Source organism: Genypterus blacodes, unplaced genomic scaffold, assembly GCF_046128005.1.
Source record: "Genypterus blacodes isolate CSIRO-AG114 ecotype Tasmania unplaced genomic scaffold, CSIRO-AGI_Gbla_v1 ptg000118l_1, whole genome shotgun sequence".
Classification (NCBI taxonomy): domain Eukaryota; kingdom Metazoa; phylum Chordata; class Actinopteri; order Ophidiiformes; family Ophidiidae; genus Genypterus; species Genypterus blacodes.
Genome location: NW_027466921.1, coordinates 220,940 through 234,817, shown reverse-complemented (window position 1 = coordinate 234,817; position 13,878 = coordinate 220,940). Strand labels below are relative to the sequence as shown.

The 13,878-nt window shown below is 45.4% G+C and overlaps 1 protein-coding gene across 5 annotated transcripts in view; it reads left to right on the top strand.

Moving 5' to 3' along the window:
• LOC143009921 (plakophilin-4-like) overlaps window positions 1-13,878 on the top strand; it is a 64,392-nt gene that overhangs the window by 38,056 nt on the left and 12,458 nt on the right. For all 5 annotated transcript variants that reach the window (XM_076162022.1, XM_076162023.1, XM_076162021.1 and 2 more), the window contains 5 exons: window positions 197-776; window positions 5,546-5,716; window positions 8,735-8,945; window positions 9,724-9,856; window positions 10,835-11,048. In XM_076162022.1, coding sequence (XP_076018137.1) covers window positions 197-776; window positions 5,546-5,716; window positions 8,735-8,945; window positions 9,724-9,856; window positions 10,835-11,048 — 1,309 coding nt within the window. The remainder of the gene's footprint in view (window positions 1-196; window positions 777-5,545; window positions 5,717-8,734; window positions 8,946-9,723; window positions 9,857-10,834; window positions 11,049-13,878) is intronic.

The following is a 13,878-nucleotide window of genomic DNA, read 5'->3' as shown; positions in this document are numbered from 1 at the left end:
CTCTAACCAAACTCAACAAAAAAGCTTCCAAACCTCATCCACTACTGCAAACAATTACACTAATCGGTCCAATTTTCTAACCACTTTTACTTTCTGGCCCATGGCTTTTGTTCAGTGGTGGAGATATGCTCTGTAATATGTGCCCCTCTAGTCTGAAGAAACAAAGGCAGCTGTGTTTTGGTCCTCTTCCCCACAGGTTGCAGCAGTCACTACAGCAGTGCCTGGCCGTGCCATGCGGAGGGTAAGTTCAGTGCCTTGTCGCACCCACTCGCCAGCCTACAACAACAACATCTCGCCCTCCCGCGGCTCCCTGCGTACCTCAGTCGGCAGTGCCTACGGCTCACCCGTCGTCACCGAACCCAAACCCCTCTCCAGCATCTTCTCCACCACCTTGCCCTCCTCCGCACAGCGCAGCAACACCACTGGCGGCAGCGGCGGCGGCTCACCTTACGCCACCCAGAGAAACTCCCCTGCTGCGCTGCGACGGGTGGGTTCCAACAACTCGAGGACCGGGTGCGCCAGCCGTACCACCTCACCTTACCAGGCCTCTGCCGGGTCATCTGCCCACATGGGCTCTCCTCTGACAATGATGGATGGAGTCAACCCGCCGCTTACCAAGCAGCCCACTCACTCCTCCTCTCCAATCAGAGCTAGCATGACTGCTGTGCCCCAGCACTACAGCTCCACTCTGCCTCGCTCGCACCACGAGGCCGAACCCTACGGAGCTCAGAGTTACGACATTTACGAGAGGATGACACGACCTGACAACCTCACAGGTATTCAAACGCACAAATACACAGTCTCACTCAGACGCCTCGATCAATAGAGAGCGGCTTGTACCATTGTCTCAGCTCCACTACAGTGCATTGTTGTAACCAATTATCAGAAGCAAGGAAATCTGAAAGTCAATGGCAGTAAATAATCAGTTCTTTCAAATGACATCACATAGGAGTGCATTATGCTTTGCCCAGTCTTTTCCACTGGCACTTAGCTGTGTGTCATTTTGTATTTGTGTCTCTGTGTGTGTGGTGTGGTGTTGGGCCAGCTTCTCTAATGTGGACTTGCAGCATGGTGCTATGACCACTGCAGGAACCCAGGGTTGGTAATGTCATCCGTATGATTAGGCTGTGGTATTTCCACAGATCCACACTTAAACAGAGCCACACCAACATTAATAGAAAGGCATGGTTAAGGAAAAACCTCCCAGAGCAGTAAGAAAGTAGTTTTGTATCTTTTAAACAGATCAGTGTTGTTGTTGTTGTTGTTTTGTAGCCTTTTTTTTGACACAACCACTGATAAAATATGTTAATTAATTAATTGAATTATTGGCTTCCACTTTAAATGATTTTCACTATAAAACTTTATAAACTTTCCTATTGATTTTGAACTTTTTGGTTTTCCATGTGTTTATTGGCAAAGAAAATCAAAGGCGCAACTAATCAAAATGATTGCACTGAATTGTATTCTAGAATAAGAAAGGCAAAGACACTGATTGGCTTGGTCGTCTCCTCTCGATATCAAGAGTTCTGCATATAATGCATGTAAATATATTTAAATACGGGCTGTTGGAAGCTACAGTATGCCAATAGCAAAACTTCTGTGCTTCTGTGCTATGTGACTGTCGGGCGGCATTACGATGGTGCCGGTGTTCGTGATCATCTTGCAACAGGAAGATCGCTGCACTTGCTTTCTGTATTATAAGCATGTTTTAAGTTGGACGAGGAGTGAAACCGGGTTCCGCTTTATAACAAAGAGTGTTTTTGTTTTCCTGCAAATGTTGAGAGCAGCGCTTACTCAGCAAATGTCTGCATTATGAGTGTAATGGAGTGTTGTGTTGTGTTTGCTTGGCTTTATGCTGCCCGGGGATATCTTCAGATGCCCTGGTTGATGATGACATTCAAGGTGAACCTCTTTCCTGTCTTTCTTCGTCATTTACGTTCACATCATTCCCTCTGTGGCGCTGTTGGGCACAGACACACTACATGTGCCTTTACTTGTTTGTGGTTATTTATTTTTTTCATCGTCTCTCTGACCGATCATTTTGACATGTTCACACTTGTATCTCCTTCAAAGTGCAGTGGGGGAGTTCCCTTTTGTTTGTAGCGTTTCAGACGCTTTAAGTGTGCCACAGTGTTCTAAGTATACATGGCTTCTTGATTTGTGCAGTCAAACTAAATTAGGAATCATCATGTTGAGAGAGACAATTATACTGGAGTCTGCTGTCTGTGCTGAAGGCAGACACACACACACACACACACACACACACACACACACACACACACACACACACACTTGTTTGGCTGATGATGCCTCCGGCAGACATAAATGAGGTTTCAAATCTCTCCCCTGAGCAGAGGGAGATTCTGGTCAGCTCAGCCCAGCCAAAGCTTTATTTACCTTTTTTTTTCTCCTCACTGATATCACTATCCTTCCCTTTCCCATAGCTCTCTTTCTCTCTCTCTCTCCCTCTCTCTCTATCCCTATATCCCTCTCTCCCTCTCTCCTCCTCTACTCTGGTCTTCTCTGACATACATGTGACAGGAGCCTTGCTTCTGACACAGCATTTTGTCTCAAGGGTTTGGTGAGCCATAGTGGAAAGAAATCGGACGATCACGTCACCGTCCTCAATCGCACACAGCTGACAAATGCCACCCCAAAGCCCAGCCCTGATGTTGTAGCTCTTGGCTGTGTGCTGTCACTGTCTCTCTCCTCTCCTCTCCTCTCTTCTGTCCTCTCCGCATCATTAGCAGCAAGTCAAACTATCCCTCTGCTGCTGAAAAATGGAAGCTGATGACATATTGTCCCTGTATTATAGTCATTACACTTGATGATGTCCATTTCAGGGCACCGTGGAAAGACAGCAGATGGGGTATGTTCGTGTGTGTGTGTGTGGCTTTGCAACCTAATAGCCAAACCACTATACCCTCAAATTTTCCAGCTATTTTCACTTAGGCTTTTGTGAAATCATATTCTGGTGATTGTACCAGTTAGTTTGGAAAGAGGTTTTTTGTAAGTTATTTGACTTGCAGAACGCAGTCAGCTGCCTCCATTTAAATGTTTGTTTCTCCAGAGCAGGAGCAAGCGTACGCCAAGACGCCACCGCCCTTCATCTATCCTCTGCCAAGTGCAATCTGTTAAAGCCAGGGTGAGAGAGCTAAGGGGAGAATTAAATGACTATAATGCAGCAGGAATGTGGGCCATTCATCCACAATAGACAGCAGTATGTTATTTCTCCTTGACAATTTGCAGATGCTTTTAAAAGTGACTGCAGCACTTCTGTCAGGGGAGTGGGAGGAAGAAGGCAGAGGGTTTTACTCTCTTCTGAGGTTGTTTGAATGTTGTTTCTAAGAGGGAGTCAGGCTGCTAAAGGGGAAATATAGTCATGAAAGCTCTGTGCCGGGGTGATTCCGTCCCTCTGACTAAGGCTCTGCACTGAGCTGGAAATCCGGATCCTGTAGCCGGGCTTTACATGTCGAGAAGGAGCTGGTTGCTCTAGACTGCCTCATTAATGTTCTGTTCGTTTTCACTCTATCCTCCCTCACCCTCTTATATTCTCCTACTGTTCTCTCTCTTGCTCTCTCTCCCACCTTTCCTTCTCTCCTCCCACCACCCCCACTCTCTCTTCATACGCTCACCCCATCAAACCTTTGAACAAGAGAAGCTGAACTGATTTCCTGCCAAGCTGCTAGTGGCTATTGTGTGTGCTGTCACAGATTGAAAGGCTTCCTGGGCCATTGAGTGTGCCACTACAGCACAGCAGCACATCTCCCCTGTTTTTTACTCAGCGCCCTGCGTCGTCCTTCAACATGCCCGCCATCCCTCACTCAGTCCGGACTATTCCTTCAGTTACTCTGGCGTATCTGTACAATTCACCTCTATTGTAATATGTCCTAGTTCTCGCAATATGTTGTGATAGTTTAGGTTTATCAATTTGGGTTTGCAATTCAGTGAGCTACGTCGGGTGGAATTTACAAATTAATAGGATTCCATCGTTCAACAAATATTCTGTACATGAATCACTGCAAATTCAGGTAAGGATGCAAGCAAAGGATGTTGAAGCCTGCTGCAGTAATTCAATATAGCATCCCTTATACCAATTCTGATCAGATTAGGGTTTTCAGACTTCATTGATACATTTTGTTTTGCCCTAATAGCAGGAGAGCAGATTAGATAGAATAGATAGAACAATTACTGTCGGGCTCACTAGTTCAGTTGACTTTGTGATCCCCATATAATGCAGCTGCAGTGATTTGCATAAGCAATAAGACATCAGAGGGCAACTGCTAAGAACATCAGTCCCAGAGTGAATACACTTGCACTTAAAGCTTTTATTAAATAGTAGTAGATGAAACTTTAATTTATTTTGTAAATGCTAATGAAATAATTATAAGAATTGAAATATTCATCTCTGACCAAGCGAAGCAGTTCTTGGAACAGTGGAGTGTCAACATGGCTGCTAAAGCCAGGCACAAGTACCAATATGCAGGGTGATGTTCTCATTCACCCAACACATCAATAATTCAATCCGTGTGGGCTAAGCAAGTCCACAAACATGCCTCAGCCAATCAGTAGTCACCACTGCAGCCATTTGTTTAATAAACATCAGTCATAATTGAGTGCATAATGCTCATTGTGTTGTTCTCCTCATATGCTTTCATGCCGTTAGAGAGAGACACACACACACACACATGGTCCTGCTGTAATATCTACATCTGAAAAGTTTACTTGTCTTTCTCCTGCTTACGGAGGCAAACGTCATTATTTATTCATTTCCTCCTGTCTAAAATAGAATAATAGAATTTATTATTTAGCCATTTCTGCCCTGTGTTGGTGTTTAGCTGCTGGACCAAAGTGAAAATGTGCAATGACCATATAGCTTTGGATCTACACACTAGTCTTCACTGATTTGGTCCCATCTGATACAAAAGAAAGACCAAAGAAACAACAACACATTTGACATCTCATTATAGTTGTTTTCTTTTCTACAGTCCCACGTCTCCCCGCATCTACACTATATCTCTTTCAGCTTTTAATGAGCACTGTCCATATTCTATTTCCGCTCCCAACTCTGAATGTCTGACCATTTGTATGCTTCTTAACGACAAAACAGTCATTCAACGGTAAGAAATTGGTTCAGCACACATCTTAATATGATCAGGTTAATTATTGGCTGAACGCTGCCACAATCATGGTCTATTTTCAAGCATTAGCCTCGGGTTAATTTAATAGAATCTCTGCAGCCCATTATTCATCGCCTACGCAACACTATTCAGAATGAATGTAGTATTTTTCATTCTGGATTGGATATAATTTTGCAATGATTTGAATATAACAAGTTTTTAATTTGGTTTTACCATTACAATGTCCGTGGTCCATACTTAACGCTTAGTCTTCCTGCAGTCATTCTTCATTTTCTTCCCCTTAAAATCATCTCAGTGACATTTTGGGAATTAAATTGCTAATAAGTGTGACTGTGAAAATTTCAAATATTGAGTTAATTAATAACTCTAAAATGCTAATACCGTGTGCACTCTCTAATCTGCAGGACTACGGAGCTCCTATGCCAGTCAGCATAGCCCGCTTGGCCATGATTTAAGGCCAGCCATGTCCCCAGATCGCCACATCGCACCCATATACGAGGATCGGACCTTCCACGGCCCGCTGTACCGCAGCCCCAGCCACGTCCCACAGGGCACCCTCTACAGGAGCACCTCAGGTTGGTTCCATGTTATTTATTTGGTGAAACCGCAGCAGCAACTGAGAAGCTGGAGTGACAACCCCATGACCCCTAATAGGGAATTGATGAAGAATGACAAAACCTGTCAGCAGATTTTTTGTGTGAAGACGTGACAGACACGACACTGTCCAGTGTTCAGGTTGGTTTTTCTCTCTCTGTCAGCACAGGAAAGCTTCCGGATGCTCCCAAGTCAAAACATTCTCATACTTGCCATGTTGGCACTTGTAAACCACTCTTGTGCCCCCTTTGCATCACACTTTCCAAAGTGTTCCATAGAAACAAGCCAATGTGGGGAGCCCCATGATACACTTAATGCACTGACCTGGGATGGGATTTGACCCTTTCACATTGAAAGTTGCTCATTCTGTGTCGCTGGTATGCTAACAGGTTACAGTGAAGAAGAGCTCATGAATGGCCATCAGTCAATAATGTGAACAAATTCTTAATTCCTCTATAGCTTCTTTTACATGCAGAGCATTCGGCCAATACAACCAAGACCATTAGTCACATCCTGATATGATCATGTTAGTACATGCCATGATCTGACTAAGGCCTTAATGAGTCAAAGCCTAGCACAGCTAAGAGAGATGGTCCAGGCCAGTATTGCCAGACTATTCAGAGGGGAAATTAACATCTAAACCTATTTTGTCAGCATAAACATTAATCTCTGCCTGTGCATGATTACCCAATGTAATGTTACTTATAGAGCAGAGTTATTCATGAAATATTTGGATGGTCGCAAGTGCAAACATTTCTAAAAGTTAATTAAGTGATTAAATAAGGCAAAGAAGACAGAAGAGGAGCTGTTACATTGGTCCTTTAAATCTGAGCAAAAAATGCACAGTTAAGGCTTATTGCTCCAACAGCACAGGAAGTAGTAATTGAGTCAAAACTAAAGTCAAGCTCGGCAACCAGCCATGATTTATTTGGACCAATCCAAGCCAAAGGGAGGTATCAAAGATTCACATTGGAGGCCCTGAACATAGAACACCAGAGTCTGAGTTACTCCCATATTCTCCATCTTGTGAAGTATGCTGAGGCCTTGACTCTGGCTTATCTTTTGTTTTCAGAAGAGACCTTTATGGTTTAACACAACAACCCCCGACTCTGAAGAGCAATTTGTGAGAAAGTTGACTTTCTCTTCCGAGTTCTCTCGCAAGCACACCGCTTGTGTATTGTCTACCAAAGGGAACACCCTCCGTCTGTCCACCTTCAGCAGCACATATTATGTCTTTCTTTTCGCGTCTCGCTCTCTTTCTGTCTGTCTTCCCTCCTTCCTTCCCCTTGCTCTTCATTTTTCTTGCCCCTCGTTCCCTCCCCTGTCAGACAGGAGGGGTCAGACATGAGTTAATAGGCAGGTACTGATATGTCGTGACGCCACAAAGGAATCCATTACCAGTGTGTCACACAGAGAATGCGGAGAGGGATGAAAGGGCCAGGGGACAGCCTCGTACCTTCGGCAGGGCCACAGTCTGCTCTTTTCTTACCCTTCTGACGTTGGCATTCTCTGTTCATCATTGCCATCGGCCTCGGACACACGTGCTTAGTTTGCACCGACGCACACACTCTCCATTCAGCCTTTACCTGGGCCCACCGGAGATGTGCTTCGATAGATAAATCCAATAATAAAGGCTGTTGATGCTGTGAGGAAGTCCCGCAGATAAGCCACTGTAACGTGTTCAAACCAGCTATATCAGGGTGAGTGTGTGTGTCTGGGGGGGGGGGGGGGGGGGGGGGCTATAGGAAAGGGGGCCAGTATAGAAGCTTTGTAAAAACTACCTGGTTAGAGGAAAACCCATTTGGATCCCAGATTATTCTTTGTTATGATGAGTGATGGCATTTCGATGTTCCATTTCCCAGCCCGCCTCTTCCTCGCTTTCTGCTCCCTTGCTGCATTTTCTTGTGAAAGAGGGAGCAAGGTTTTATGTTAAATGTTTATATTGATTTTTCTCTTACTGAAATGAAGAATGGAATGCAAATCGTTACGATGAAAAGACTATGTGGCTGTGTCCGTCTGTGTGGGTGCGTGCGTGCGTGCGTGCGTGCGTGCGTGTGTGTGTGTGTGTGTGTGTGTGTGTGTATAAAACCCCCACCTGCAGAGTAGCCCTGCCCAGCATAGCAGTGCAATGATGTGAAAAATTGTGTTTTTGGAGCAGCCCCACAAGTTGTTGACGCTTTGGTTTCTGGTAGGGGTGGGTGGGTGTGTGTGTGTGGGAGGGGTGGGGGTTGCACATGCCCAGTCCTGTTAGATAGATGATAGAATTCTGACGAGAGCAGCAGTCACGCTGCCTCGCGTCACGTGGTTGTGATGAGCAGGAGGGTAAGATCGGCCAGTTCTGCGCTCATGACCCGCTGTGTTTAAAGAGATAAATAGGTCACTGTATCACTCGCAGCAAATGAAGGAAAGAAGGGAAAGATGTTTGCAGACTAAATGTCGGCCCTTGTCTGCGAGGATGACTACTGTGTGTTTGTGATGCTTCCATTGTACTCTCTGAGACTTAGTGCGTCTCTGTTGCTCTCTGGATCTGGTCCTGCTTTTGCCCTTGCTGCTCTGCTGTTTTTGGCAAAGTCGCCCCAAGAATACAAAGGAGGGCGGTGAGGAATGGATTTGTGGATCATCAAGCAGGTTGAAGACTCCCGTCCCCTTTAAATCCAGCAGGATCCCTCTGGCAAGGCACAACCTTGTAAAAAAAACAAAACGACAAGAAAGCAGGCCTTTGAAGAAGACGACTTCTTTTTTGTGGAACCACGGGAGTTGTGTTTTATCCTCGTCATGAATTGGTTCCAGGTTGCGAGAATTTGCTGAGTCTGAGAAAAGCCATGTGTTTTCCGCGCCGTATTTAAGTTGTATGCAAACGGTCGGCGAAGCTTGGAATTTGTCTGCCAAGGTTAGAACAATAGCACCGCTAATCTCCACTAATCTGGATGTGTGATGTTTGCCCATGTGCTTGCTTTGATTCTAGTTTCACTCTGGGGGTTTTGTTTGTTGGCCCTCAGGTGTGGGGAGTCTCCAGAGGATGTCCAGCCAGCGCAGTGCCATGACCTACCAAAGAAACAACTACGTCCTTAACACGGCGGCCCCCTACGCCGACCCGTACCGCCAGGCGCAGTACCGCCCCGCCGACGCCAACTACCCTCGACAGACCGTGGTCATGGACGACGGCGCCACGCGCTCGCCCTCCATAGACAGCATCCAGAAAGATCCGAGGTAAGCGACCGCTGTCTCTTTAAATGTACAGAACGACCGATACTCAACAGGAAGCGGCGGCTGGTAACGGGCGTAGCGTAGTGTTCTTATGCTTACAAGGCATCCCTGTTCTGCTGGATCAACACTGGTGTCCTCTTACTATTCAAACAGAGAGAGAGTGAGAGCCTCTCTGGGCAGCCATGCACAGCTCCAGCCATTAAGCTGGCTGTTCTACGCGTGGCCTCTTCACAATAGATTCTCACATACGCCGAAGTGCTGCGTTGGCTCTTGTCGTACGGGCGTGTGCAAACGTCGGGGGCTGGGTTGACCTCTGCAGTAAACCCCTGATCCTGCACATTGGGATCTTTGTTCGCTCATGTACTGTATGTTGGTGTAGCGTGACAAACTACTGGAACTTAGTGCAACATTGGAGTGGATCGTTGCCTAGATGCCTTGGCACAGTCATTATAAACTGGAGGAACTATATTTTCCCTGTGTAAAGAATAAACATGAAAAAGTAAAGTTTTTTTTAAGTGTAATTCAAGTCATTCTCAAGAACTATCCAAGAAATCCACTCTGCTTTTGGAACTTCCATGTATGATGTATGCAGCAATCCAGGCTTCATCACAGTGCATCATAATATTAAAGCAGATATAAATGTCATTTCCTGGACTCATGTTTTTCATCTTGCCCAGAGGTGCTGAAGTATTTATTCAATGGAAACGGTGTCAAGTTGGGACATTCCGACTCCGTTCCGTCTCCGATCCTGACGCTTTTATCCTCCACGCTGTGTTTCCAGGGAGTTTGCATGGCGTGACCCCGAGCTGACGGAGGTGATTCACATGCTGCAGCACCATTTTCCCTCCGTGCAAGCCAACGCAGCCGCCTATCTGCAGCACCTGTGCTTCGGTGATAACCGAGTCAAAGCTGAGGTAGGCAATATACCACTGCAACCCAACATGCATTGTGACACAGCTGTGCTCGCCACCCCTCCGCATTTGTCGATATCCATCATGTAGCGTTCAAGGTCCAGCAGTCCATTTTGCAGCAGCTGAATAATTGTTCATCCAGTCCCCAGGTGTGCACGTGTCTGTGTTTTTACGCCGTGCGTCTTTCCGAGACCACTCAGTGGTTCTGCCGATTCCCTTTGGAATTTCACGGCTTGGCAGGAACCCCTGTACCGCCTCCGGAGGTGTCTGCTGGAGGAATGAGAATCAAAGCAGAACCTAACCTGACGACTCAGCGTGAGGCTTAGCAGCACTTGACAAGATGATATCTACTTTAATTTCACACACAAATATCAACAGACACACACACACACACTAACACACACACACACACAGACGTATTCACATTAACAGGCTATGCCAAACACTAGCAAAATAAACTCCATACAGCCGCAGGCCAAAACACACAGGTGTCCATTGTTATAAGATTTTCTTCCTCAAACAACATTCAGGTCTTTCTTTCTCACCTTTATGCAATTTTGAGGGAGAGGACTTTTGATAGGAAGGCAGATAAAGAGAGGCAGGAAATGGCGGATATGAAGAGTGTACTTTTATTCTCAAATGCCAGATGTCAACATATTAAAAATGGTTCATGCATACCATGAATAGAAGGGAGCTTCTTCTGATGGAAGCTTTTTTTCTGACTCCCAATTCATTTCTCATTCCAGATTAAAAAAGAAAGAAGGTTGAGTCTTTGAAGGCTTTATCACCTTTCTGTGGTTGAAGCTTTTTTTCATACGGTTGTAGATTAGTAGTACATTTTGATATGAAGTTATATTCTGTATAAATTAATCCCTGTCTGTAGATTCCCTTGTCACATGAATAAATGCATGACTTTGTTCTCCACGGTGTCAAAAATGGAAGGAAAGAAAGTAAGCAATGTGGATCTTTCCCCGTCTTTAGGTGTGTCGACTTGGAGGAATTAAACACTTGGTGGATTTACTGGACCACAAGGTGCTCGAGGTCCAGAAGAATTCCTGCGGCGCACTGAGGAACCTTGTGTACGGCAAAGCTATGGACGACAACAAGGTAGCCGTGAAGAACGCGGGGGGCATCCCGGCGCTACTCCGCCTGCTGAGGAAGACCGTGGACGCGGAAGTGCGGGAGCTCGTCACAGGTACGTGCGAGCGAAAAATCCCACAGCATGATTCGTCCACATAACATTCCTGCTCTCTGCTTTCTGCCCCAGAGTGACATCGTTGTTATCCAACGCCAATAGATTATTTAGGGGCCCGTTCCCTCATGAGATCCTTAAGAGGACGGCCGCGGGGTTCGCGCAGGACAGGAACATTACACAGCTTAGGCAGGAGATGCTGAATTATTAACCTTACTAACCCGCGGCTGTTTCAGGATAGATACGCTGTGTTGGTAGGTTGCTTGTGAGTGTTTAGGTGGGGGAATTGTTGTTGTCGAAGGCTTCATGTTGTGTTCAAACATTTCACCATAACAACCATAAAAATATAATTAATTTGCTCAATATCTGCCAGTTGCAAGCTTAGTGAATTTAGATTTTTTTTTTTTATGTAAATTTAATTCTACCTACTTCTTATCTTAGCGTTGCGGACATTGTTTAATTTAGCCGTGACTGAATTATTCAGGTTTCTGCTGAGGCTGCAGCTCGCTGTCAGTGCCGGGCACAATAGAAGCAAAATAAACCAAACCAAATTTCCCCTGGATGTGTTTTTCATTATTTAAGCTCCGGGGAGATTCTGTTTCTTTGACTGGAGACAGCTGTCCCTGACATCCTGCTCACTTTACTGCATTGCACTCCACCACTTTGTACTGGGGGCAGTGGAGTCGTGTTTGTGTGTCGCGGGTGTGCAAACAGGGTATAAATCTATGTTTAGGATCTGGGTGGAACGCCACAAGAAAACAAGCAAAGCAAGAGACATTTGGTTCTCAGGTGGCCGAGTCAGCTGTTTGTGCTCGGCTCCGGGCCCCCAAAAAGTCTGTCTCGGGTTACGGTCCAATGGTCCCCCGTCGGAAAACAATGCAGCCGGAGCACAAAGCACTAGTTTGGAGTGTTTGTACAGTATCCAGGATGAGGTTGTCCTCAGACTGTTTCTGTGAAGTTTCTATTTGCTATAATTTAAAACGGTGCTTCCTCTTTCAAAGTTTCAGACATGTTTCCAAAACGTGTCTCTGCTACAAGTACGTCTGATCAGTAGTGCTCATGTAATCACTTTTAGTTCAGTCAATCTGTAACATGGAGAGTTGATGGGCGAAAACCAGGGAAATTTCAATTTTGTCCAACTGTGTTCTAAGTCTGCTTTGTCCTTAAGGTGTTAGTCGCTTTAATGTGAGCTCTTTCTAAGTTTTGCCCCTTTCATCAACTAGTCTAAGGACCCTGCTGTGGATAATTGGTGGTACAAGCCCCGGGTTGGCGAGCAATTAGAAAAGGTCAGCACTGCTGCACCACCTCTGCTTAATCACAGCTGATGAGAACAATTCCCACAAAGAGCTTTGAGCTGCATAACAGGAGCTTCAGTGCGGCAGACAAATTATATGCTCGTAGCTCCTCTGCCTCCGCTTTAAGCACTATTGGAATTATAACATTTTCACTAGCGGCAGTAGTGCTGGAGGAGCTAATTAGGAAGGTGTACTTATCTTCAGAGGCTGTGCCGCTCCCATTGTGATCAGCACTTTCTGTTCTGCACTGGGAGGTCCTCATGCTTCAAGAGGTCTGCAGCCCCCCTGCTTCAGGTCAGAGGGTCAAATTGTGGGGACAAGCTGAGCCCCCTTACCTGATTCATCTTCCACCAGCTGCTGTGGTCATTGTTCTGTCCACAAAACAGCCTTCAGATCAAAGGGTCACGCCTGACAGCACTGTCATGAACTGAAGTGCAGGTGACACCTGACACCCATAGATGTGCGCGCGCACACACACACACACACACACACACACACACACAAATGTAGGCATGCAGAGACTTGCTTACATGTAACACTGATTTTGTATCTTGCTTTCTCAGTCGTATTCATGCATAATTCTGTAGATTATAAAGGCACACATCTAAAGCTGTTAGTCAGTTTTATTAGCTTCAGTCTATAGAGAAATAAGTTCTAATGACATGCTGGAAGACTAGTAGAGAGACTCAGTAGAGTATATTCTCTGCTTTTACAGCTCCGTACCTGCTGACATCAATATAAAACGTATATAATACAAAGTTGTAATACTGTAACCTTCAAACTTTATGGCCCTTTTAATTTTTGGACTTTAAATTGCATATAGATGTACAGAATGGCTCCAACACATACTGAATATACAGCACATCGCAATGTTTTATAGAAGTGCCTTTGGTTTTTAAAGCTGAAAGTAGAGTGCAGAGGAAACCTAGCCGGTTCTGCTGCCTCCGGTCATTGTACTAGGTAGAACATGTCCCTAACCGTCTCTGCTCTGGACATGCATCCTTTATCCCTGTGTAAGGATTGGGAGTAAATAAGCAGTGTACACTTTTCAAATAGATGGACTGTAAGGCTTTTCCAAGAAATCCAAATTCCATTCCACAGTCCTGGACTCGTGAAGTAACTCTTCCCTATTTTGCTTATTGCTACTTATCATGCAAGTCATGAGAGTGTTGAGCTCATGTAATCACCACAGACTACGCTCATGAGATCACGTTTGTTTTAGTTGTTGCAACAGTTGTAGCACTACAGTTCTATAATAGCTTTAAATGAAATAAGACCAAACACATCACTGATAACAACAATCAAAGCAGCTCCAACAGACAGCAGTAAGTGCTACGACGCTAGGGATTGTTATCTGGGACATCATCCACAGCACAGCAGTATCCCACGAGAGAATAATCATGTGTTTGTGTTGTGGAAATGCTGCAGCTGTCATCTGACAGATTTGACTTGCTCTGATTTCCATAAACTTGAACCAGGGGGATGCAAGCTAGGGACTCGTGGGAGGAACCATGTTGTCCCTGTTCTGGATTGTTTCA